Raw genomic sequence first — 27909 nt, forward strand, 5'->3', positions numbered from 1 at the left:
TTGGCTCTGCCTTAAAGCATATTCACAGCTCAGCGGTCTCCCCTCCACAGTACCCCGAACCAACAACCTCCAGAAAACGTGACTAGTCTACGAGCGACAACAACGGAAGACAGGACCTAAATCTAGTGGAGTGTCCCTCAGAGGAAAGAGAGGGTGAGAGGAGGTGTGCAGAGGGCGGCAGTGAGGTGAGTTATGGGGGGCTACACAGAAAAATGTGGAAGATGAAAGGTGATGAGTGAAGGCAGACAGACAGACAGACAGACAGATAGATAAATATTTGATCATCTCTTTAAGCTTTAGGTGAAAAAATAAATCAAGAGAAGACTTGTGTGGCTGAAAGGAGGAGTAAAAGGAAGCACCAATGATCTAACATTACCCTAAAAGAGACTCATTAGTGTTGTTGAGTCACACCTTTTCCCCAATAGCAGCTGATCTGCAGTCAGTTTACTCTTTCCCCTTCATAAAAAAAAAAAATCCCTTTGCAGGTTTAACAACTGACCTGGGAGAAGATGGGGGGTAAATGTTACCAGGAATGAGCTCAATTCAGTTTCAGTTCAGTCGGTAATGAAGTGAGCTTTTCCATCATTAAAAATAAAATCAATCATTATGAAAGGAGAATATATACAATATGTATAGAAAATAATAACTAGTGCCACAAATGTGCTGCCGTAACATGGACAAACTACATCTTCAATTCATATTTTGAATTTCAGCTGAACTGAAAATGAATCAATCCCTATCCTGAGGTGTTAACTCCCTCACTTTTAAATAGCATTGAAATAGCAGAGCACCCTGCACTGATCCAACTCTGCTGCTATCCAAAAGGTCAGGAGGACGGAGGTCAGAAGGTCAGAGATCACTCTCACCTCTTCCCTCTTCTCCTTTAGTTCACATTATTTTCATTTTTAGGAGAAGTTGCACCAGACAGTGAACCACTTACAATATGCTCTTAAACTTTTTCTTAAGTTCAATTCTGTTTCCCTCTTGAAAAAGTCAATTTATGAACATAAAAATCATGAACATAAATTGAATGTGCCTTCATATGTAAGGAGTTACAAGTACAACTACAGTGATATGTGGTAAAGTGGAGTTGGGATCAACTTCTCCATCAGAACCGACCCTGCTACACACACTGAATCTCTCACAGGGCTCAGGATTCACAGTTCAAAGGCTAAAAGTTCACAGTTCACAGTCGAAGTTTATCAAACCCCTTTCCCACCCCGTAACCCTGTGTGGCCCCTGCTTTTGCCGGCACTCCCCCTGTATTTCTCATCATCATCCTCTTTGATACTCTGATTGGGCGATATCTGCAGCCAGCACCTCTCAGACAGGTGTGGTCCTGCGGTTGGGGTCCTTGCTGTAGTCTTTAGTGAGCGTGCTGCTCTGGAGGAACTCCCTCTCTGAGTTGAGCAGCCCGCCCATGCCGCCACCTGCTTTGCTGCCGGCGTTGCCCGCCTCGCGTGGGTTCAGCGTGTACATAGGCATCTCGGAGGCGGCAGGCCCCGTGTAGCCACCTTTCCCCAGGGGTGAGGCGTCACGGCTGGGGGCCTCGGACGAACGCACGCTGGAGCGACGCCGGAAGCGGTAGCGATAGGAGGGGATGCGGCTGAAGGCGGATTTCTTGATGAGCTCGGTGCGGGACTTTGCTCGTAGCTTGCGGTGCTTTTCAATGAACATGTGCACGGCCAGCACGCCTACCATTTCTGCCATGATGAAGGAGAGGGCGCCAAAGTAGAAGGACCAGCCATAGGAGTAGGACTTCTTGCTGTCGCTCTGGCCCGGGTCGCCCGAGTTAGCTGAGATATAGACAATAATTCCAATGATGTTACTGAGGCCTGGAGGGGAAGAAAGAGAGGGAAAAATAATAGGAGATTGGAGTGACCTACGTGAGGCTGCACAAGGGTGCTTTTAGCTAACTGCTAAGTCAGTATGCAAATACGCTCACATGCTAACATGTTGATGTTTAGCAGGTATAGCAGGTATAATATTAGTATACTAATAGTTTTTTAAAATTGTCATCCATGCTGCTGGCATGACTAAAGCACTCATGTTTGTTTAGAAATCACAAAGAGGGAGTGAGGGAGTGGCAGAGTAGTGAGAGCAGCGGAGAGAAGAGGTTAGAGAGGAGCAGTGACGGTGAGACAGCCAAACGAAATAAAGAACAGTAAAGAGAGGGGAGCATCAGAGAGAGGGAGTGGAGCTTGATAGAAACACTGGAGAGAGTCATTGCACACAGCTGGGCTCTCTTATTCCATATCATTAGTCCACAATACAGTGTTCATGCAGTGTGGTGGAACGCACAGAATGGGGACAATTAGCCAGCTGTAATTAACCAGAATCAGCCCCACACTATTGTGGTAAATAATTACCAATTTGGCTTCATAAATTTACGACAAATCCCAATGGGACCCTACACATCCCACTGAACAGCAATTACCGCCTTTTGTGTGTCAGGGGCTAGAGCATAAGTGTGTGTGTGTGTGTGTGTTTATGAGAAACCGTAAATAGATAATGTGTGTGAGTGTGTGTGTTTGCACTCTCACACCCTCACAGTGCATCACAGCGGCATCATGGTATTCTTGCTGATTGATTAATCAGCTGCTGTGTCCAGTTTCCACAGTGCGACTCCTTACACTCAGGCTCTTCTGTGTGTTTTAGATGCCTAATGGGCTCCTTCAACAAATATTTGAGTGCTGCACGTTCTCTGTTTCAAGTGGTTCCGCAGTGACACAATTACACACACTCATAGACACATACACACAATGTAGCCCGTATCTCGAATGTAGTGGACACCCTTGTATTTAAATGCTGTACAGGTTTTTAAGCCCCTTGAGGCATATTTGTGATTTGTGATAATGGGCAATATAATTAAAATTTGACTTGACTGAAACCACAATAAAATTTGGTCACATTGGGGAGATTAAATAGGGCTCATACCATTTTTTCGCACTATTTATTTAAAATTTCTTGAACAATTATAAAAATACCTTTATTAGAATATAAGAAAATCAGCAGCATGTAGCATGTAATGAGCACAACTTTTTGATACATAGCAACATAGAAATCAGGGGGAAACACAAACACTATGGTGATACCATTTTATATCTACTGTATGACTGTGTGCTCTCATTTTTCATCATTTTGAGAACTTAATTACTTTCATGCATCCTGTAGGGAAATGAGTCCATTACAGTGGCACAAGTAATAGGAAACATCAATATCATGGAGGAAAAAAAATAAAAAAAATAAGCAGAAAATAATATACAAAAAATATTAATTAAGTGACTTTAGATAGTGACATCAGTATGATACAAGTTTAGCAGCATATGTAGCCAAGAAGGTTAAAATGAGCCGATTCTTAGTTAATAACCAAGGATTTTCTTCCTAAATTGAACCTGATCAAGGCTTTACATATAAGCTTAATGAAGAAAAATGCCTTTATGCTTAGACCTACTTCATATACAATGGTGCACTGATGACGGGTAACCACTGTACTTCCCCTCTTATAGAACAAAGACACAAATTCAAACAAACACAAACACACACACACACACACACACACACACACACACACACACACACACACACACACACACACACACACACACTAACCTGCGGAGACGAAGAAGATTCCTGCACTGAGGATGACGTTGTGTCGGCTCCGGTAAAACTCACTGGCGGCCACACAGAGCCCCCCCAGGAACAGCAGGCCCACGCTCATGATGGGGAAGATACTGGAGGCACGCACAGCACCTGCACACACACGAAAAAGAGCGGAAATATACCTATAACTGAAAAGTACAAACACGTTTGCTGTGGAAAGATGTTGCCTCTCAGACCTCACAGAATGAAACTGATGATGGATGATTTGTGTTGGAGGTGCAGGATGGAAGAGACAGCTTTCCTACATTGTGTATATATTTTGGTTCAAAGTTAGAACCAGTAATACCTTTGACTCCTGATTTACATTTTGGGGACAGAGCTCAATTGCCAAATATACATCAAAAAGTGCATTTTCAGTTGTTATTGTGGGTATGAACACTGCCTCCAGAATTGTGTTAAGGTTTTGGAAAATAGATGAAGATTTGTGAATGTGACAGTTTTCATCAGGTTTGTATGTTCCTTATTTCTATTCATTCATAAGTTTCTTTTTTAGTTTTCTACACCATGTTTTCCAGTATCTCCTGTGATGTAAAGATCTACTTGCTGATATATACCAACCTTTTCTTTACAATCAATTTGTTGCTTGTGATGAATATAATCATGTTGCGGCATTGGTGAATTGAAATTAAAGTACAAAAAAAAACAGATCTCTGAAAATGCTGCCATCATCTACTCTGCATTTTACTAATGAATTCAATTCACTCTTTCTTCAGCTTCACACGGGGTGGCAGTTTCTGAACCCGCAGCCCATGTGTGTCTTCTTTCTTTTCATGTTCAATTATCTGAGAATCAAATAAATTTTGATGGGTTGGATGTTTAATGGCCTTTGTTTATTCATCCTGCATCTTGACCCGATGCCCATGGTGATAGTGAATCAATTCTGAATCTCCTACTTAAACATCCTGTTTTGCGGTAAATCTGCTGGTTTGCTTTATGGCACCATGCAGGAGGAGTACACGTCTCAAAATAGCAGATGGTGCACTGTACTAAGCAAAGACCCTGTGTAATATATATAATATATCCCACTTTTAATATTTGTAGAGAGGAAAAAAAGAGACAAGCAACAAGAAACAAGCACACCTACAACGGTCCACCATGTATGTATGGTAGAGAGATGTGAACACCATTTTATTCGCTATTTTAATGTCATAGGCACAATCCACTGTGTTGAAGGACAGAGCTACTTTACACACACACACACACACACACACAAGACACACAAAAACACATGAGCCAGTGTGCTGCGACATGCTTGACTGAATCTGAATCCAGAACATGTTAAAGCATTCAGAGGGAGAGAGCGAGAGATAGAGAGAGAGAGAGAGAGAGAGAAAGAGAGAAAGCAAGAGGGACAGAGGGATGTAGAGGAAAAATATGGACAAAAACCAAGACAGATGGAGAGCCGCACTGACACATATGCAAGGCAAAATGATAAGTATGAAAGCGAGGCTGCAGTTGGAGTGAAATATTTGCCAGAACCCCATATGTCTGCATGATGTGATAGCATATTGAAGGATATTTGCAAACAGCTTGTCATGCAGAACAGAGATGTGTGGTATTGTTTAGATATCTTTAAAAGCTGACATGTACTTAAATGTACATATATACACATGTATCCAGCATATAATGTGTTTCTAATCGTAAATCTGTTTTCTTTATGTCCTGTTACATTCCAAAACACATCCCGTATGACTGACAGCTGCTGTGACCAGTGGCGTCGTGTGGTTGAGTGTACAGGCCCCGCCCCTGTGGCCCACACCCCTGGGCTGTATGAAATGCCGGTCACTAGGTCCCCGCTCCCCATTGGTTGGCCAGCTCTGAGGCCTGTGATCTAATTGGCTGCCTCTGGGGATGTTGCTCTGTGTTCAGTGGAGCAATGAAAAAGAAGCACAGGCTGAATCCATTTTCTTTTTCTTTTTTTTGTGTGTGGCTGTTTTCTCATTCCATCCATCTTTACTCTATGTTTACTGTGGGAGAAAAAACAGAGAGCCCCCTCCTTTCTGTTTTCCACTAAACCACCCTCTGTCTTTGAGGCTGCATCCCTTTTCACTTCTGTCATATTACTCTTTTGATACATCTAGAAATAATAAGGTGCTTCCTTTTTCCTCCTTTGTCATTTTCTTGCCACAGCAATGTTTTTTCCCCCTCATTTTTCTTATTTGCTGATAAAACTCTGGCAACTGTTTGTATCTCTTGTTCTCTCCATTATACCTGCAGTCCATCTATCTCCTTGTTTCTGCAGGTGAAAGCTAAACAACACATGTAGGACCTCCCTTCCATCTATTCATTCATCTCTGTTTTATCCATCTCATCTATAATAATTTACTCTCAACTCAAAACTCCTCTCCACAGAGGGTTCATTTTCAAATCAATTCAATTAAAGTTCAGAATGATTACAGTGGAGGTAAAAAACGAAAGTCTGCCCTGTGGTGGCGCTCGAGGAAAGTCCACATGATCATCAAAGGTATACGCCAGGGCTTTCATTTTGCTCTCGGAGACATCCCAACTTTTAGTCTCCATGGTCAAGCTCCAAAAAGCTGGATCCTACACTTCCCATGATTCAACTTGATAGTGTCTTTCATTGCACCGTCCTCGCCTGAAAATACTTAAAAAATACCCGTTTCAAGCCCTGCACCACATGTAATGCAGGCTTTTCACAAAAAAACCCTGTAGTCTCACATCTCAACCAAATATAACTGTAAAAAAAACACATTATAGAAGTGGATCTAAGAACTGGAAAAAAGGTTGTTTGAATGAAATATATCACCATGCTTCATTCGGAGAGCTTTGCTTACTTTTTCAAAGGGTTACAGGAATTTTGGGAGCTAAAAATAAGGTAACAGGCCAGTAAAAGCGGAGGCCAGCTGCAAACATTTCCGTGTGTGTGTACGCATGTGTACACGTGTTGTGTTTGTGTGTTCATATCAAACTTACGGAGGAGGTATTCAGCAGCATCCGCTTCATAATCAGCATCCTCTGGAAAGTGATCAATCTTCTTACACACTCCTCTGTATGTCCCTGCAGAGGAGAAACACAGATCAGTTCCTTTACTGTCCCACAAGAGGAAATTCTGAGTCAGTGACATACTATTTCTTCAACTTAAAAACATACACACACTGGATTTCCACTGTTCATGCTAATATTAAATATTTTAAACTGTGCATTTCTACCCATCATGCTGTAGATCAGAAGTCTTCAAATCACTTTCTGAGCAGTGACCCAAGATTAACAAACCAGGAGAGGACAAAACCTTATGTCATGTAATTACTTTGTTATGAGAAGTTGTATCTTTTAACAGGGTGTTGCTTTGCCTTGCACTCATTTCTGTAAGGTCTCAAATGACAGCTTACTTTAATGTTGCACTCACTGTCGATGGATCAAAATGAGTATTAAATGCATTAAATGCAAAATGTTAAAATTTTTTCTTGTTATGAAAGTCAGTCACTGATTTGGATTGTTGGATTGAAATATTTTTACAGTAATCAGTCATCACCTTGTGTGATTGTGCTGCAGTATGAGTGAACATACACATCATGTATGGAGATATGAAAATACACCAAAAGCAGAAAAAACCAGCACAGAGAGAGAGAGAGAGAGAGAGAGAGAGAGAGAGAGAGAGAGAGATGACAGATGATGCAGAGCAGGGCTGTAGCCTTCAGGCTATGTGTGGGAAACACTAATGAAAAGCCTTATCACACCCAGCACACACACACACACACACACACACACACACACACACACACACACACACACACACACACACACACACACACACACACACCACTTTTAATACAGACACACGCAGCTACTGAAATACAGACATTACATTTACACACACATCAAGCAAGCTCATTAAACTGATACATGAACACTATCAATCATGCATGTAAGTAAAAGTCTTCAGCCTTCTGTATCTAGATAGTACATATCAGTGTATGTCAGTTAGTGTGTGTGTGTGTGTGTGTGTGTGTGTGTTTGTGTGTGTGTGTGTGAGAGAGAATTGTATTGACGAGGATGCAGTCTCCTATGAGCGTGCCGTGTGTCAGGCAGAGTGACTCATCCTCCTTTGTACAAGACCTCCTCAAACACACACACACACGCACGCACGCACACATCCATTATGCGCTTTCATGTGGAAGTGTGTTTCTCTGTGTGAGCATGAACCTGCTGTACGTGTGTATGTGTGCCTGTTTGTGTGTGTGTGTGTGTGTGTGTGTGTATACACTGCATGCAGCTTCATTCCCACCCATCATTCAGTCCCATTCGCACATGGTCAACACCACAGGGGATATGAGAGAGAGAGGGGGGAGGGGGGACTGACGGGGGATGAAGGGGAAGAGGAGAGAAAGGAAGATGAAGGAGGATGAAGAGAGAGGAAATGCTGGTTGAAAGAGGTTTGGTGGTAAAACGGCACGGGGGAATTAGAGAGAAATGGGAGGATAGAGGCTGGTGAGGAACAAATGAACGACTCAACCTAATTGCTTATTTGCATATGAAGAGGTTCTTTCCAGTACCCACACTCAGAAAATCATTCATAAATTGATTCATCTCGCTCATGCAGTCAGGGATAGTAACTAACCTCTGACTGAGACTCTGATACGCTTGTAGCCGACAGTCTTTGATATCTAGAATTAATAAAGTAATATTCTGTAAACTTTTCATATGAATCAAAGTCCCTTACACTGAGCGTTACACTACTAATTCAACAAACACACACAAGTGTATGGATAGCATCATCTTTGCACACGCTCTTAATGCTGTAATCCATCCAATTCATCCTCTCATTCATAATTTTTCTGCTTTTGTGGTTGAAAATAGAACCACCAGGCTAACAAAGGAAAACCAAGAGAAAATCATATCTGGAGATTTGATTTTCTCACTGCATACCTACACATGATTTAAAAATGGATGCCATGGCTGTGTACTTAAATCAATCTGCTTTGGACAGTGGTGGCACAGGGCAAACACAAGGAGATTTCTTCTTTTCAGAAAACACACATACTGATGTTTGGAAAAACAACTAGAGCTGCAACAATTTGTCCAGTAAATCAATTAGTCAATCAACAGAAAATGAATCAGCAACTATTTCCATAATTGATTAAAGTAATGTTTTATTAAAAAAAAAAAGAAGCTAAAATTCTCTGGTTGTAATTAGTCAAATGGAAATATTTTGGGTTGGTAACGATGGAACAGATAATATCAAAAGTGTAGGACAGGTTAAAGCATAAGCCTGCTGTGATTCTATATTTTGCTTACTGTCAACAAACCCCATAAAAAGGCCTAAACCAACAATGCATCAGTTTTTCTCTTAATACTTTCTGACTTCCTAACCCTGTGTGGCTGTCAACCCCCGAGCCCACAGGTTCCTACTGAAGACAGACGGCGAGTCTATAGTTTCATTTACTCGAACGGGAGTAAATTTGTGCATTTTTCTGAGAATATTTTCAGACGAGGGCTAATTCATATTTGTTGTGTGTAATGAGTATTTCAGGCAGCAGAATGGTTTATGTAGGTTTGACTCAAAAGAAGTGCACATGCTGACTGTAATGGAGGAACGTGTCCCCCAGTCCAACGATGTGACTCATTGATGTGTTTTTAATAGTTTTCAGTGGAGGAATAAGCTAAAGCTACACTGACACTATTTCTCAGTGGGATCAGTTTTTTTTTTAAATGAGATTTGTTGACAATAAGAAAAATGCAGAATACTGCTCAGCTGATCCTGTAATGTGGCCTCGTTTAATTGGATGATAAAAGTAGTGGAGTCACAGAAGGTAAATGTAACCATAGATGTTCCTGTTGGATGCATCAAAGTGTAAAGCATCATCAGTCAGAGCTCTGCCTTGTGTTTACCACCTGGGAAATTCATTATACCTCCTGCCTTTTAAATGGACGGATTTGTATTGAACCATTCTGATTTATAGAGCAACAAACAGCTTCAAACAATGACATACCAGTGAATTGGCACACACACACACACGCACACACACACACACAGAGAGGATATGGCTGCTTTCTCTCGGTGGCCTAAATCCCAACTGAATAAAAGCAGACACATGCGCACACACACACACACACATACACACACACACACACACACACACACACACACACACATTCAAACACACACACACACCCTCATTAACACACACAATTCTGTGTTAGTGTACCTGATGATGTCACACTATTACTGTCTTAAAAATAAAGATGGCCTGCTAAAAACTCGAATTGCAGTGACTTGAGACTTGTTTATTCGTCAGCAGGATTATGCAAAATGTACTGAACCGATTTGCACCAAACTTGGTGGAGGGATGGGGCATGGGCCAGAGAGGAACCCAGTCAATTTCATAGCAGATCCGGATCAATTACTATGACTTTGAATTTTTTTCTATGAAGTTTGGTGTACGTTGGGCATGGGGTGGCTAATCGGGAGGCACAGAGATTCCCAGTGGACTGTTGTGGTTGGTGGGCTGCGAAGATGAGAGAGGGAGGGAACAAGAGAGAGCAAGAGGGAGAGAGATCAATACCGCTGTGCGTGCTGATCAGCCCACAGGGCAGGCTCAGCGGGCTGATCACTTGGTGGTAGCTGCTTGGGTCAAACCTCGCTTAAAGGTCTGGTGTCTGGTAATATTGACCTGCTTTTATAGACTTTCCTCCTCAGGAACCAATGGGCTTATAGATCTGAGTGCCTCAGACACAAAGTATTAGGAGTTGGTCTGCAAACTCAAGATGTTTCATGAAATTTGATGCCAGTAACAAACATATAAAATAACACCAGCCTCATCATTAGTGTATTTTATTGGTTTCAGTTGTATAAAAAGGTTTCATTGCTGTACTTTCACCAAGAAGTTATGTTCCTGGACCTGGCCACAGCTGAAGGGACAAATTAGCTGCTTTCATAAATAGGGCATTTGAAGCATTTCTCCTGAATCACTGCATTTAGATTTTCTGTGACTGTTCGGCTTTATTATTTTATTGATTTATTGGATTCCGCCTCCTTTGCAGTCATTTTAGATATTAATCTCTGTATTGTGTATACATTCATACATTCTTTATACTCCTCTTTGGTTGCACAGGTGGCCCTAAGCGTATCCCAGCATGCACTTGGTGGGTTGTAAGCAAGCAGCTTAGACAGGTTGTCAACATATAGTAGGATAAATATGAACCATGAATGAATCAACATTTTTTTTTCTTAAATGGTCCAAAAAAAAAAAAAAAGTAGCTGTCTAACTGTCTAACTGTCTGAATCAGCTCAATCAACCGAACAGATACAGGTACCACTGTCTGTATGTGTGTGTGTAGATGGGTGAGCATGTATCGCATACTGCTCAGCCCTCTCTAAGGTTTTGGTGAGCTACCTCCAAATGCTATATCAGTGAGTGAGTCAGTAGCTGTCACACAGGCTTATGTCAAGTGTCACAACCAGCTCATGATCCCATCACAGAGAAACCAGCACAAAACCCAGGCCACAGGGTACTTAAGGTTTGCTTATGTTCCCCTAGCTAACGCTTGTTACTTCCTGTTTAATTCTAATGAATGATTTCAGGGAGGGTAAATCATTTTGTCTATTTCACACAGAAGCCCCTCCCAGAGACCAGCACAAAACTAAACAAAAAGAGAAAATGTGGATGCAAAGGGAGTGTGTGGCATGTACAGTAAAATACAATGGAAGCCACTCAAATGGATGGTTACAGTAAAACCATTCAATGTGGGCTGAACACATGGGCTGAATAATTAAAATACCACGTTTCCTCTGAAAGAAAATCTGTCTATCTCTGTTTTGAAATAAACAGATCACTAACCATTAAGACCACTCAAATGGACACAAACAGGTTTATGTCATTCAGGGTAGGATAGTACACTATTATTTTTTAATCTGTCATTCATATTTCTTTGCTTTAAGAATTTTTTAATTTCCTAAAATTTCACTCAAATCTGCACACATCCAAATCTCTTCCTGATGGCTTACTGATAAGAGTCTTCTAATTGATATCCATTATGAAGACACAACACAAGCAGAAGATTTGGACAAGGTGTTTGAGGTTACTGCAGCGATTAAGAACTCCTCCCCCTCCCTCCCCACTGAGGGATCGATTACAGAGCAGTTCAGTATCAAATGAGTGCACAGCAGAATTCTAGTGAAATTATAACAGTTGCCTGTTGGATATAATTCTTATAGTCCCAATATAATCTTGCCTGATCAGATAGAGTTTATAAAGTAACAGGACCACTGGTTCAGTGTGCTTGAAAGGACAGTAAGGTTTGATATCGTTCATACAGATAATATAACTCAACAATTCAACGTACAATGAGGAAGTAGATGCAGCTGTCCATTCTTAGTGTTTACCACTGAGTCTGAGCCACTAGCCACCGAGCAAAGTGTAGCAACCTGCATATAAGATATATAGGAATAATGAGAGGTGGTTTGGAACGTAAGGTTTTAAGAACCAACATCATTTCTGCCAAAGATCTTACATCTGTTACTGAGATTCTGTCCAATCTCAGGCGATAAGGTAAACATACAGGTAATGTCTCTTAGACTGATGCCCTTTCAGCTTCCTCCTTACAGATTCAAATACTCTGAAATATACATCTCTTATAAACAAATTTCCCCTCAATTATAGGACAGCTCAAGCACAACATAGACCATTAGAATCTCACTCCCACTATCATCAGGTGGCAGATTAAATACCATCAAGATGAATCCACATCTTTTATATTTTGACAGCTTACTTTCATCACAGGAAACAGCATGGAAAGTATTTTCCCCACAAAACCATAAGAAGTGTGCACAGACGGATAGATTTCTGTAAGTTAGCTTGACTCCTACGTATAGAAATCGTCTGTTCTGTTTCACACGCAGGTGTAGCCCTTTCATACATGCAAGCACACATACATTCATTTGAGCATACGGTAACATTGACATGTTGCTTATTTGTAATTAGGACTTACTACGTCACACTGCTGTTTTGTTTCTCTAATTCTGTGTGCTGTTGGGTTGTTTTTGTTTTAGTCTAATTAACTACAAACTAATGAACAAACACACACACACACACACACACACACACACACACACACTCACACACAGTGGGCCCATCTATCAGGAGACATTTGCCTCACAAAGGTCAGGGTGGCCCGAGGGTAGCTGCAACCACAGCCACAGAAAGGCATTATGGGAAGTAGCGAATGAGGATGGGAGTCTAGTGTGTTCATGATTGTCTGCCTGTGTGTGTCTGTATGTTTTATCTCATGTGTCATGGGGTCTAGTTTCTCCTGCTGAGCTGAGTATGCCCCCCCCCCAGTCTCTCTTTCACTGTCTTCTATCGCTAACTTTTCCTGGTCAGCTTGCTTCTGTGGTGTCTGCATTTACAATATGTTATCAAAAATTACAAATCAATAAATAAAACATTACAAAATCAGCACAGGAAAAAAGCCTTTTCTATATAGAAACCATGTTTGAAGATTGACAACTCTGACCAGTTAACATGCTGCATGATTTCAATTACAACATATATACAGGTCTACAGTATCAGTCTAGTTCTACTTGTGAAATTACAGGCAAGTCATGCAGCATGCATACTAAATATTCCACTAGAAAAAACAGTGCCTGAATCAAGGTTAAAAAGGAGACCAACACAAACAACACTGTGTGTCCACATGCCCCCACGATTATGATGCGCTGGACATGAGATGCCAGCTGTTTGTCCTTGATCCAACATACTCTCTCTCTCCACCACACACACACACACACACACACACACACACACACACACACTATTCTACTCGCTCACAGACACACACACACACACACACACACACACACACACACACAAACACACATACACACACACACAAACACACATACACACACACACACACAGACACACACACACACACTCTACTACGGCAGAGTTACAGGGAATACGCTGACACAAAATCAAATAATGACAATCAACCCAGAATGCTCTGATGTAAACAAAGATCCAGGTTAATATCTTTGTAACACGTACCGTCAAGTACAGGATGGACAAATCTTGGACATAACCGTCAGAGTAAAAAGATTTACTTTCAGTGTAGTGGGAGAGCTTTTTTGTGTGTTAAAACTTTAGCAGTTTGGGCAAAATTTAACTGGCATATTTAATTTCCACATGGCTAACTCTAACTATCTTAAACTAACCCCACTGAAGACTTTAAGGATTTTAGTTTTTCCAAAATGCAGCTGCAGTTAAAACACAGCAGGGACACCGAATGTGTTCCCTGCAACAAATCAGCCGCACTGGCTGACAAAACAGACCACTGGCAATAACTAAACTATCAAAACATTACTGTTACAAAAATACTTCATGCCACATTGATAAGGTTAGGCTTATGGTTAGAGAAAGATCATGGTTTAGGTTAAAACAAGACAAAGAGTCTACAGCTGTACAAGCAGCTCTGGCAGGCTTAATACTAACATCGCCATGCTAACATGCTGCTTTTCAACAGGTTATGTTTACCTACATGCCAACAATTGATAATGTAGTACTGAATACAAACAAAGTCTGATGAGAATTTCATTTAATTTCAATGAATTAGTATTGGACAAATTAAAGATTTTGGTCTGATGATGGTGCTAGATGGAAAGTTTGGGGACATCAAAGTTATTTCATTTAATCCTGAGAGAAGCATTAATGTGTCAAGGTGCTGCTAAAGAAAAAGTCTAGATCAAATCAATAGGTCGCATCACACTCATGGTTAAAACAATCCATTGTTTACTGCTGGTTGGAAATGAACAAAAACAGTGGTCCTTGTTAAAATCACAGGCTTTGTGTGCTTAACTACGTACCTGACGTCCTCCTAACAAGGAGCCATTGTTACTTATTCCTTTGTTTCTGAGAAACTACAGTCATAATTTGTGCAACCACAAGAGGTCCTGGTCAGTAAAATGTTGTTTTAGGCATTTGAACAAATGACCATTGCTGCAGTATTTCTGGTGAAGCCAGCCTTGTTCCCAGGCGAGCTGCCCTTAATCAGATGGTGTGTGGTCCAAACACTGCATGTGAGTGGTCTGTCTCAACACAGCCACATGCACACACAAACACATGCACTCAGAATATAAAGGATTTTGTCGACTAGAAAACGGAAAAGGGGGGAGTGAGCAAGGGAACTGAGAGGAAGTTGAAAAGCAGAGCAAATTGGACTGCTTGTTTCCTCAGAGCGCCTCTGACAGCTCAGTGTGGGTGACTGTGCCTCTTCCCCTCTCTCTCTCACTCTCTCTTTCTGTCTCTACCTCTCTCACTCTCTCTGATTACCTCGTTCCAGGCGGAGGAGAGAGAAGACGGGAGAGGGGGAAAGAGGGAAAGAGAGAGAGAGGAAGAGGCTAGTTTCCACGGTGATGACTGATGAAAGAGAACGAGACAGGTTCTGCTTGGTTGCACACCTCTCCTCTTTCTCTGTTCTTTCCCCCTTTTCTCAGTCTGTTCTTCCTCAAATCCACCTATGTTTCTTTCTCTCTCTTCCTCCAAAAACATCCCTCTGTTCCTGTTTCAAATCTTCTCATCATCCCTCCTTTTCTCTACTCTCATTTCCAAAACAGCCATTCATCCCTGTCCAATCTCCTCCTCATCCTCTCTCGTCTCTTCTCACTTTTATGCATGCTTGTTTCCAGCATCTGTCTAACACCACATGGCCAGAAGTGTGTGGACACATGAACATTACAACCATGCAAAATAGGTGAACATCTCATTCCAAACCCATGGACATTAATACATTGCCGTAACAGTCCCACTTTTCTGGAAGGACTTTCCACCAGATTTTGAATCCGGCTGCAGGGATTGATTTGCTCCCATTCGGCACAGGAACATTAGTGAGGTCAAGCATTGATGCTGGGTGACAAGGCCTACGGTGTTGAATGTGGTCGAGATCAGAGCTCTGTGCAGGACATATTCTTCCACATCAAACTTAGAAAATCATTTCTTTATGTACTTTGCTTTGTTCACGGGGGCACTGCGATATTGAAACATTCTTTCCCTTTGCTGTATCATCTTTCACTCCTTCCATCCATCTCTCTCACCATTCCCCACTTACTCCCAAGGCACTATCAAACTTTTCATCTCCTGCTATATCTCCTCCTTCACCCCTCCTTCTGTTCTCATCTCCCTCCCTTGATACTGTCTTCTGAAACATGGCTAAATGTCCCTCGGCTCTGTCTTCCCCTCCCTCTTCCCAAAGCCAGGAGTATTTATTTCACATTCTTTTTTATTTAACAACTCTTTTTTTTCATCACAGGCCTGGTCAAACACTATCCCTCCTGACCTGATGCCCATCCTTTCTCAACCGCTTCCCGTTAGCCGGTATCACCTCTTTGCAAATTCTCCACTCATCCCTTACACACTATCTTGCCGTACTCACTCTGTCTCCCTGTTAGGAGACTGATCATATCCACACTCATGGTTACTGTACATGCTGCCTTCTTGTGTCTGAGTCTCCTTTCTTTCATCCTTCCCTGTCTTCCTCTATACCTCCTACACTGAAAAGGGGTTGATATTCGCAGGACTATCAGAACTCAGAACCCACTGCAGAATGAGGAAACATTAAAGCAATAGTTCGATACTGTGGGAAATACGCTTATTTGCTTTCTGTCAGAGAGTTAGAAGAGAAGATCAAAACTAATCTCATGTCTGTACGCTAAATAGGAAGTTACAGCCAGGAGACGTATAGCCTAGCATAAAGAAAACAGGAATACAGGGAAACAGCTAGACTCTGTCTAAAGGTAATAAAATTTAAAAACCACCACCTCTAGCAGCACCTCTAAAGCTCACTAATTAACATAATACATATATTTAATCTGTAAGAAAATGTTGCTGTTTTATGGGGGTTGTGTGCTGGTCTATTTCTTACCTGGAAAATGTCCATTTGTTTCTCACACATTGGTTTTTCAACAGATTAAACAAACAAGATATAACGTTCATTAGTGAGCATTAGAGGTGCTGGAGGGATTTTACAACCGCTGGACAGAGCCAGCCTAGCTGTTTCCCTATGCTTCCAGTCTTTATGCTAAGCTAAGCTAACCAGCTGTTGGTTGTAGCCTTATATTTAATGGACAGATATGAGTGGGGTATTGATTCTCTCATATCAGCCAGACAACAGATAAACATGTTTTCCAAAATGTTGAACAATTCCTTTAAAAATTCTGAAATATTGAAAGACATTGCTGGAAATAAAAACGGAACTGAGTAAAAGACAGTTATAGCCAATAAATATGTCATGAATTGAAATACAATCCAAGAAACAAAATTTCAAATTAAAGTTTCGTTCTTACTTGTTGCATCAACTTGTGCATCTGCATCTCTCTTCCTTCTTTTTTATTCCCAGACAATATTTAGACAAACCCTCTCTTTATTTATTTCCTATCCTCTCCCTCACAACTCCTCTTGCCCCCTCTATCATTACCTCTGTCCCTCTCTGTCAGCTGATTGTTTTTATCCCAGACACGGTCAAACACCCCGCATCTTTAATTAATGCCTACCTCCCTATGCAGTGACCTCATTTTTCACTCTGTCCTTCATTCTTTCCCCCCACCTCCTACTTTCTTCATTCTTTCTTTCCTCCCGCAGCCACCTGGGTGATCGCTTTTGTCCCCGTCTGTGTTAAAAAACCCTCTTCCTTCTCTCTATTACCAGGTGATCATTTAGATCCCCGGCGTGGTCAAACACTCCCTAGAGATTCACCTGAAACTGAGGCCATGCACAGCTCATCCATCACTTTCCACCCACCACCGCTCTCCTCCTTCTCTCCCCTGCTTCATTCATGCACATTCTGGTCTCTCATTCATGCACAGTCTCCATCCTCTAGCTCCCCCCCTCCGTGTTTCTCTCCTCATTTCCTGGCTTTCTCATGCTCATTTATCACAGGGGGAACTTAACCCCTCAGTACACCTGCAGAGACACAAACACTCACTGCAGGCAAACTACACACACACAGTTGGTGTGTAGAGGCCTGCACAAATACTATGATACATTAAAGCCCACCACACTTAACATAGACCTTATTTATACATGGTATTAACATGTCATTTATATCTGGATTCATTAGTTTGATTATGACATGGGATGTCAGGCATTCACAGCTTATTGATACCAATCAATAAGCTTTCTAAAATATGAACTAGACAGGAAAAAAGAATCCTGTAACATCCTATGTGGCTTTAGTGGAGACTTTTACTGTGAAGGGAAGAGTACATATGTTGTCTTGCTGTCTTTTTGCACTTTTTCTGCTTTCAGTGTTTGTGCAATATGTGTCAAATGAAAATATGATTGTTTTTTTTTTTTACATTTTGAAGTTTTATTCATTTTCATCATTTATTACTTTATTCGTTTATACATAACTATGAGGAGATCTCTTTGTATTTTAGTACCAATTATGCTCTCTTACCAATCTTACCTTTACCTTGGAAGACAAAGAAAGAATTTAAACAGGAGACCTTGTGAATGCATAATTTCTCTGTAATTGTATGGGAGTTACGCTGGAGGTTTACAATAAATTGCTGAAAGAAAGTCCTGGATCTTAATATACAGGTTAGGTGGTAAGAGCTAGCATACTTTTCAACAAACATGATACAGGTGATGCTACTATATGAGCAGTGCTCATTTTTCCTGTGCCAAGAAAGAGCTTGTCTGCAGGTTTTCTTGCCGGGGAGCTTGAGATGGGTGGAAGAGATTGAGCGCCATTCGTCTGAATGACGTCACCACCCACCTGTCATTTATGTTTCCCATAGTTAACGCCCCCAATCTTGCAACAATCCAATCACAGTTCCCCTGCAAAAAAAAACAACAACAAAAAAACGCGCGCAATGCGAATGATACCTTCAAGAAGTCTGCTTATCTGTCTCGGAGCCGCCCGGTTTGTTGGTCAGTGAACACGGGAACTTCAGCTTTACCTTCGGCATCCGACCGCGTTGTAAAGTCCGCGGCATGTCGAGCTTTGTGGATTAAAAAGTAAGCGTCGAGTCTGGAGCTGTGTCAGGAGAAGGATTCCCAGTGGATGTATATTCCCAGGCGGAGTTTTTCCAGAAGTTGCCAGTCATGACGGAGCTACAGAGGACTCTGCAAACCTGCCTGCCTGACTGACAGTACCGTGAGTACCCGGTGTATATTTAGTAAATAATCACTATTTTCACTGCGATTACAGACGCCGCCATTTTTAGTTGATTTTCCTGGTTAATTAGTGTTGTGGGGATCCACGGTAAAACCCGGTGTTGAGTTGACTGTCTTTTCTTAGGTGAAACTGGACTTAACTGAGTTGATTTTGGGTTGTTGGAAAATACCGAAACGGGCTCTTTAGTGAGTGGACTGAACTTACCCACTTGCTGGCTTGCTTGATTGAATAGGAACATCATTGAAATCTGATTTGAGCTGTGTATTTGCTTTTGCAGTGCTGATTTATTTGTGTTGCATATTTCATTATCATTTGGCTGTGTGCCTCATTGTTTTTGTATGGTTTGATTAAGTAATTATTTGTCAGAAGTGACTGTGACTGGCATCCCTTTTCTTCTAAACGTGTCAAACCCGCTACAGTTGGGCTTTCAAGTGTTTTTTGTTGTTGTTGTTTGTTTGTTTCTGTTTTTTTTTTTTTTTTAATTTATTTACAATGAGGCCAAGCAGAACAGATTTAATCCACACCTGGCTGAGAGTTGTTTACAATGTGTGCCAAAACATCCAGTAACGCAGTTTTCTTTATCCTGATAAGATATCCAGTTAGAAATCGCATGTTAATACCACGTGTAAATGGGGTCAGTCCAATTACTTAAAACAGAAAACAATCATTCCACACTTGAGTCAACTTTTGCTCCTTTGTGAATGATGCTGAAATCAAAAGAATAGGATGATTGTCAAAGCTTTCTTTCTCTCTTCTCATGTGTTCAGTTAAATAAACTGTGCCACTGGAAAATGTTGTGCATGTTATATATGCTGCACGGTACACATGCATGACTGCTCTATACATTTACTGTAAGAACCCTGCATACATGATGTTTCTTACTCCCCTCCACCCCCACAACCCTCGCTCTATCTCTCATTCACTCACTCTCTGATGTCGGGCAGAGTACAAGCCACATGTAAGCAGTCAGAGACATCCATTTCCTGTCAGGTTATGAGGTGTTTATGAATTATAAAACTGTGACAACCTGGGACTCGGGAATGAGTGAGGTGGGGATAAGATGGGCAGAATGAGAAAAGAGATAAAGGATAACTTATTCACTTTAGTTGTGTATTGCGTTATATGCGTTATATGCGTGTGTGCATGAGTGAGTATGTGTGCATCTGCATATTTTTGTGTCTGTCGCATGTGAGCCTGTATGTGTGCCTGCATGTGTCCATGTGCGCATGCACTGACATTGTGCTGACATTGTGTTAACTTGGTGTACTGCTCCCACAGCTGTGCTTATTTGGTGCCTTGGGAATATCCTAGAATTTCTCTATTATTCATTCAATTACAAGTGTGTGTGTGTGTGTGTGTGTGTGTGTGTGTGTGTGTGTGTGTGTGTGTGTAAAAATGAGAGTGTGTGTTCAATGCAGCCTTATACCTGCGCCATCTGGCCCTGTAATAGCCTTCTATGCCCCCCAGAATGACATGGTTATGTCTGGCTGCATCAGACACACAAACACACAGGCCTACACAAAAGACACGCACACACATGCTGCTACTGGAGGCGATGTATTTTTTTAATGGTAATTGAAAAACAAAGTTTACTTGTCTCTATGCGGAGAATTTTCAGAGGATCAAAGTCAAATCATTTAGTGTAAATTATGAGACAAGTCATAATGAAGCGTGGTACACAAAACTACACTTACCGTGAAGTTTGACCCCACACAGGTGACTCACCTTCACTCTTCAAGAAATAATCAGAAGTTTTTGGAACTATGCTTGTTTACTGTCTTTAAAGGAGCTGGATGAGAGGACTGGTGTCAGTTTCATCTTGGTGTGTGCAGCAGCATATTTGGCTGAGCTTAGCATGAGAACATAAGCAGGGGAACAAGGCTAGAGGTAAAGTATAATTGTCTCACAAGAGGTTTTGTCTTGTTAGCTAGCATGCAAGCCAGAAATACACCCAAGAATCACCTGGGTTTTGTTCAGAGCTATGACGCTCTGCAGAGTCACTAGGTCTGGCTGTGATGGTCGGTAAACTGCTTGTTATGCCATAGTGTTTTTAGCTAGCTAGCTATGTGGCTCTAGGGATGGCAATGCCAGCTGCTACACCACTTTGGTCCAGACTGAAATATCACTACAACTGTTTGATGGCTTGCCATGAAATTTTGTACAGATATTAATGGTTCCCTGACGATGTATCCTAATGACTTTGGTGAGCCCCTGACTTTTCCTTTGCTGCCACCACAGGCTTCACATTTGTGGCACTGAGTGAGATGTCTTCCTAACTATTGAAAAGATTGTCATTAAAATTTGGTGCACACATTAGTGCCCCCCTCAGGATGAAATGTAATAACCTTGGTGATCCCCTGAATTAACATCCAGCACAAAACTCTGCTTTGGAGCTCAAAGCACCGCTGTGCCTCAATACAGCCTGGCAGAATCACTACCGTGGCTGTAGACTCTTAGTTATGTTTCTAGTCTTAAATACTTGTGGTACAACTTTTTTACAAATATATGACAGCTGGAGTTGTTTGTGCTGAGCTAGATTAAACTGATAATAATAATTAACTAATTCTATTTATAAAAATTAGAATTATTAGAAAATAATGAGATGCAGAGATGACCCATGGGCTTGTATTTTACAGGACAATCACTTTCATAATATCCATCCTTCCTCTGTCTACACACACGCACACACACACACACACACACACAAATTGACATATTTCAGAGAATCCTTTGCAAACCACAAATATTGCATTATCCTCAAATCAAATCCAATTGTGAGTTTTCAGTTCTTGCTTGCTTGAGATGGTAGACATGTTGCAGTGAAAACATATTTGGTTGTTCACAGTGTCAGCAGGATGCTGCAACCAAGCAATTTGTAACACTTACAGCACAAATATGACTAAATATAAACAAACAATTGCTAAAAAGCCTTCTTAGAGCCGTTTTTAGGAAAAAATGTGTAGGTTTCCACTGGATATGACTGGAAGTCCACATTGCAGACAAGTGATTTCAGCTTCTGCTGATATAAGAAGCCAAATTTTCTAATAGTGTTATGGCATCTCTGCTTCATTTGAGATTCCACAGGGATGGCAGAGGTGGAAAGAGACAGAGAATGACATGCAGCCAAGGTCAAAGCCCAGATTCAAATCTATGATCTACCAGTCTCAGTACTTTGTCTATCATTTGTTTTCTCTTAAGACATTAGTGCTTTAGCTCGCTTTGTCATAGCAGAGTTTGGAGCCACATCAACATCAAGGTGGCTTTAACTGCTTTCCAACTGAAGTAAAAGGCACGTCACCTCTTTAATCTATATAATCTATCCTATCGTATTATTTTGTCTGTCTGCTCCAGTTATCCATGCCCCTTCTACCCTTCTCTATGTCTGTCTCAAATATGCTTGCTTCACCCAACATGTATAAACTTGTGCAGCCAACTTTTGATATTTAATCCACATCTTTCAATGGCACGTCTCCTCCGATTTGGTTGATGTTTTTGAAGTTCACCACACAGTCACAAAACATAAGATTGCTACATGAATGGGAGGGTAGTCACGGCATTTGAAATTACAGACAGAAGATATGTCTCTAAAGCCAAGTGCCATTGGAGTTAGATTTAACCTTGTTTGGGCTTTAATTGTCTGACTTGAGTATACTTGATTACACTGCTAAATTCACTACAGAAATAATCTTAATCTACTTCTGATTGGCAGCAGTAGCTACACACTTGGCACTAGTGATACATTCTTACAGGTGAAACTGCGTCTCTGGTAGGGGAGCTAGCTGTGGGGTATTCAGGTTTAACTAAAAAAGAAAAAGACCTAAACTTCTCTCCAGAAATACAAAGTCAACACATGTTTTCCCACAACATAATATTCTCAATGGCCACTGTGCATCTTAAATTCAGTTATAATGAGAATTATGATTTAAATCAGGGAGTGATTTGGGAGTGTCTGTATAAATCGACAGGTCTGTCTCATTTGTGGTGGTGGCCAAATGGACGCCTGATCCAAGCACCACACAGGTTAAGCCACTCTGCTCACTTTTGCATTTTTTTGGCTCCCAATAACGAGACGACAAGATGGCTTCAAAAGAACAAATTCCTGACAATACTGTGTGCAAGAGTCCCAGCAAGAGTGTGCAGATCCAGGTACTTGTTAGTGGTGCAGCTTCCTGGCTAATAACACTGCCAGCTGTCTCTGTTTGTGCCTGTTAGTGCTTTATTTGTACCTTCAGCTATGCAGCGTGATGACAACCAAACAAGAGCACAACACTTTATTCTATTCTGTGGCAGAGGAAGGGATGCGAGAGTGAACTCAGGAAAGGACAACTTCATAAGAAGTGAGTTACAGGGATTATGGGATGCTGTCACACTGGTGAATAAACACACACACACACACACACACACACACACACACACACACACACACACACACACACCGACACACACACACACACACACGTAGGTATGCACACACGCTGGGCACACCAAAGCTCCTCTGGTGTTAGATAGACAGAAGCAGACAGTAGGAGAGACACTCTGTGTGTGTGTGTGTGTGTGTGTGTGCGCGCGCGTGTGCGCGCGTGTGCGCAGAGACAGGGAAAGACTAATACACACTGGGAAAAGTCAGACAGAGAAAGAGAGACAGCTACACAAACATATAGAGAGACATGTTCACACACACACACACACACACACACACACACACACACACACACACACACACACACACACACACACACACAGAGGCAGAGAGACAGCTATAAGAGAGAGACAGACAGTCAGTCGGTCAGACTGATCACGTACCTTCCAGACAGCAGGTTCGCCAGAGGCCGGAGTGCGTCATCACCTCCTCGTTCTTGCGGCTCGTGTCGTTGTCGCCACTGCTCTTCACGCGGCAGACCCCGCGCGAGTACAGCCAGTAGTCGGTACCGACGGCGATGGTCATGAGGCTGAAGGCGGCGAACGCGCCCACCGTCGTCACGAGCATCTGGACGCCGCGGTCACACATCAGCATCTTCATATAGGCGGCTCCTGTTTGTCTTAATCTTTTTTCCTCCTCTCTTTTAGATTCAGCCTTTTATTTCCTTTATATCCCGCGAGACTTGGAGTCAGAGTGAGGGGTTCAACAGACAGGCACTCAAACAATAGGTTAATGATAATAATAAAAATAGCCTAGGTAAAAGCTGGAGATTTTGTGAGTATGGAGCGAAAAATGAAATACTTGGCTGCTTTGTCCGTTGAGTTGACAAGAGGCTCGTGGCAAAGGGCGGGAAGGTGGGAGGGCGGCACGTCACTTTCTCGCGCATCAAAAACCGGTGTTCACCACCACCCTCATACACACGCACGCGCGCACACACACCGGGGGTTTAACGACCACCGGTTGTCCCCGACTACCCGACACAGCCCTCAGTCAGTCAGAGCGGAGGGTACCACATTCTGCCTCTCCTTTCCTCCTTCCGTTCATTCCGTGTATTTGTCCCAGGGTTAATCAGGGCGAGCTGCTGTTGGAGCCGCGTTATCCACCAGTAACCAGAGATCTTTTCTTCTCCCTCCTCTTCTTCTTCTTTGCTCCGTTTTCCCTCTGTCTCTCCTGTCTCTTCTCCTCCTCCTCCCTCCCTTCCTTCCTTCCTTCCTTCCTTTCTTCCCTCCTCTCTTCTCAACTTCTGCCGCTGCTCTTCCCAAACAGCTCCCTTATTAATCTGTTAACCATTAGCAGCCAAGGTCTGCGTGGGGGGACTCCATCTTTAAAACAACAACAAAAAAGGGGGTTAGTTTGTTTTCTTGACTGGTGTAACCACACAGCATATGTCACAAGAGAGGATTTTGAATATGTTTCTACAAAAACAGAATTGTTTAGGCAGCTCGCCCTTAACTCACCGCTGGATTTCTTGACCGGTGAATGATCCCCTCGGTATGTGGTAGATATGAGGCGGTGCGGTGGATTTATGCTTTTTTCCCTTTTGTTCGGTTTCCCGTTGAATTCCTAAATAGATGGACGGATGAATAAAGCCCATACGTCAGCTATGAAGAGAGAGTGGACGTTCACCGAGATCCGTCGTGCGTTATCCACTCCAGCTGTTGACTCACTGACATGTTTTCTCTTCCTCCTCGATGTCCAGAGTTCAGGCAACAGAAACTCGACCAAACACGCAGCCGCTAATAAAAACCAAAATCAGTTTTACCATCGATTATCTGCAGTGTGGAGACACACCAAGACGGGTATTTAAATTAGGCTTTAAAGAGGCACCAAAATGAGACCAAGACGGGGTTAATTAATTTTCTCCTTCAAAACAGCCGTCTTGGCTCTCTCTCACCGCCGAAGTGCAACCACAACCGGGACAAACCGGCCAATAAGACGCCTGCTGATGGACCCTGTAGGACAGTTACACCCGCCTGGGTTTGCTCCCAAGAAACGTGCCCGTTGGTGCAAATGAAAAAAAAATGACAGCCGTCGCCTCCTCCTCCTCCTCCTAGTCCTCCTCCTCCTCCTCTTCGTCTTCCTCCTCCTCCTCCGCTCGGTCCAACCAACACAAACTAAAACTAACCGCGCGTCTCCTCAAACTCCGCCCGAGGCCGCCCCGCTCGGCTCGGATAGGCCTCGTGGGTGACAGCGCCCTTCAGGAGCTAATAACACACCGTCACTGCTGTATGTCCCGCCCACCGCCGCAAAGCCGTCAGTATAAAGCGTGAGAGGCTTCTGTCAAGAGGGAAGAGAGCGTTGTGAGTTTTAGTAAAAGGAGGACTACTTTTTTTTACCATTATAAGAGACACCTCATTGTGTTTATGTCAACAGAATTTCGTTTATGTAGTCAGACTACCAATATCAAAGCGCAGTAGGCGACTGAGCAGGTTTCCAAGCGGTGGAATAGTGGTCAAACTCATAAACTCACTGTAATTACATAGTGGACCACATCTACACAAAGGTGTTATAAAAACAGTGATGTTGACCAGATTTGTTTATAAATCCGCTTCTGATGTCTTTAATGCAGCTTCCAGTTTTTGGGCAGTGCTGTGCCGCGCCACTTGCCGCTGTCGCGTCAGGAGTTTGTGCGGCGTCTGGAGAGCTGTCCGTGGTGCTGAATGTACCAGGCGCTGAGAGGCGCTGTCCTTGGTCCTGATTCGAAGCGTAGCGTTATTCTCCCCTCTGTTCGCGGCTCCAGCGGCCCCTGCACCGCACTGATTAGTTAGAAGCGAGAGTAAGAGATAGAGAGAGAGAGAGAGAGGGAGGGGGGGGGGGGGGAAAAGAGAGATTGGCAAGCGATGCATGAAGAATCGCGCCCGGGAGAGAAGCAGAGACGCCACTTAAAGAGCCACGGACCGTTTTTAATGATTCCACTCCAGCGAGGCGTCCACACAAGGCGGTCTGAGCTTCACAGTTCACTTAACACGCTGGAGAACGTGTGTGTGCACACGTATGTGTGTGTGTGTGTGTGTGTGTGTGTGTGTGTGTGTGTCCATGTAGGTTACTGTAGGCGTTTGTAGGTGTTTATGTCTGTGTTCACGTGACTATCTTATGTGCAAATGTGTGCACATATGAAACGTGTGTCTTTGTGAAGTGTGTGTGTGTTCGTGTGTGTGCGTGTGTGTGTGCGTGTGCCACAGGCGGCTGAACAGATCGGACCGTTTAAAAGCTCCTTGTATTGCCTGTTTAAACAGCAGCGAATTGTAGCCTGTCTTACTCACTGGAGACCAATGAAAATGATAGCATGACAGGACCCCCACCCCCCTAACCCTTCCCCAACTAGTAGTATGTTTGTGTGTGATTGAACACGCACACATTCGTGCTCATGTACAAAACAATGCATTTCTTTCTTTCTTTCTTTCTTTCTTTCTTTCTTTCTTTCTTTCTTTCTTTCTTTCTTTTAACATGGTAAAAGACAAGATAAATGTTAGTATTTAGTGTAATTACACCATTTTAGGAGTATCTGTATGTTGGCATCAATATGGTCACTGTTTATCTAACTAAGTGACTGATGAGCTGACTAACTGAGTGACTGGCTGTTTAGCTGATGGAACTGGTGGTTGTTGTACTGACTATGAAATAAACATAGGAGGAAACAGGGATTAAAGCCATCAAAAACAATCAGAGAAGGAAAAGTGAAGAGAGAGGGAGAAAGACGGATTACAGATAAATAAATGCATGAACAGATCAACAGAGAGAGTAGTGACAGGTCTTATCATCCTTCTCACTTGCTTGCGCGCGTGCGTGTGTGTGTATGTGTGTGTGTGTGTGTGTGTGTGTGTGTGTGTCCGAGGCCCTTGCCGCCTGCGTTATCTCACAAGGAGACTCATTAACATAGAAATGACTTCAGGAAGAGAAGTACAGCATTTCACCTCTGGTGAGAGACAGGAGGGAAGCTGAGGAGGAGGAGCGACAGCACAGGAGGAGAGGAGGGAGGAAAAAGAGGGGAAGGAAAAGGTGAGAGAGGCTGTGGTAGGAGAGAGAGTAGAAGAGTGTAGAGATAAGCAAGGAACGGATGAGGAGTGGGAAAGTCAGAGGGGAGAGGTATTGATGGAGGCAACAAATGAGAAAAGGGCAGAAGGAAGAAGAGGGAGTGAAGATGATAGAGGGATGTGATGAGAGGAAAGGATAGAGCAGGAGGGAAGGAAGAGAGGGAGTGATGTGAGAAAGGAAGAGCAAGGCAATGATTCATGGATGCAATGCATGTCTTCTAGAAAATATGTTTATATCCCACTAATTTGTGTTGCCAAATATGCTCTGAGGAAAACATAATCACTACCTGGATCTCTGTAGGGAACCAGGAATGTCTGAACCAAATTACACAGCAATTCATCCAGTAGTTGTTTCGATTATGTTCTTGTTGTAATAAAAGCTTTTCACCTTTGTACCTTGATGAAGCAGTGGGCCTTTACTTTTCTGGGAATTCATTGCTCTTTTTTGTGGACATCAGTTGTTGAGGTACAGTATTTGAGTCTGAACCAATATGGTGGGACAACTCAATGACCAACCGACAAACTTCGATCGGCATCCGTAAAGCCAAGCAGTGTCAGTTGTGCTTGTGTTGCAGGCAACAAATATGCAAATAGTAGTTCATTAAAATGTTTTCTCATTATGTTCATTAAAAAAAAAACCTTGCTGTCCGTGTTACACAT

The 27909-nt window shown here is 42.5% G+C and overlaps 1 protein-coding gene across 2 annotated transcripts; it reads right to left on the bottom strand.

Annotated features, from left to right (window-relative positions):
• Positions 1-1323: 1323 nt before the first annotated feature.
• Positions 1324-27909, bottom strand: cacng3 (calcium voltage-gated channel auxiliary subunit gamma 3). Of its 2 annotated transcripts, XM_022756969.1 has the most exons (5): positions 27889-27909; positions 23599-23809; positions 6598-6681; positions 3613-3753; positions 1324-1835 (listed from the first exon to the last, which is right to left on the bottom strand). In XM_022756969.1, the coding sequence occupies exons 1-5, from the start codon at positions 27907-27909 to the stop codon at positions 1324-1326; spliced, it is 969 nt and encodes a 322-aa protein (XP_022612690.1). The 2 variants fall into 2 exon arrangements, with proteins under 2 accessions (XP_022612690.1, XP_022612689.1); XM_022756968.1 differs by lacking the exon at positions 27889-27909 and having other exon boundaries at positions 23599-23815.

The sequence above is a fragment of the Seriola dumerili genome, unplaced genomic scaffold (assembly GCF_002260705.1).
Source record: "Seriola dumerili isolate Sdu_G_001 unplaced genomic scaffold, Sdu_1.0 BDQW01000260.1, whole genome shotgun sequence".
In the NCBI taxonomy this organism is placed as follows: Eukaryota; Metazoa; Chordata; class Actinopteri; order Carangiformes; family Carangidae; genus Seriola; species Seriola dumerili.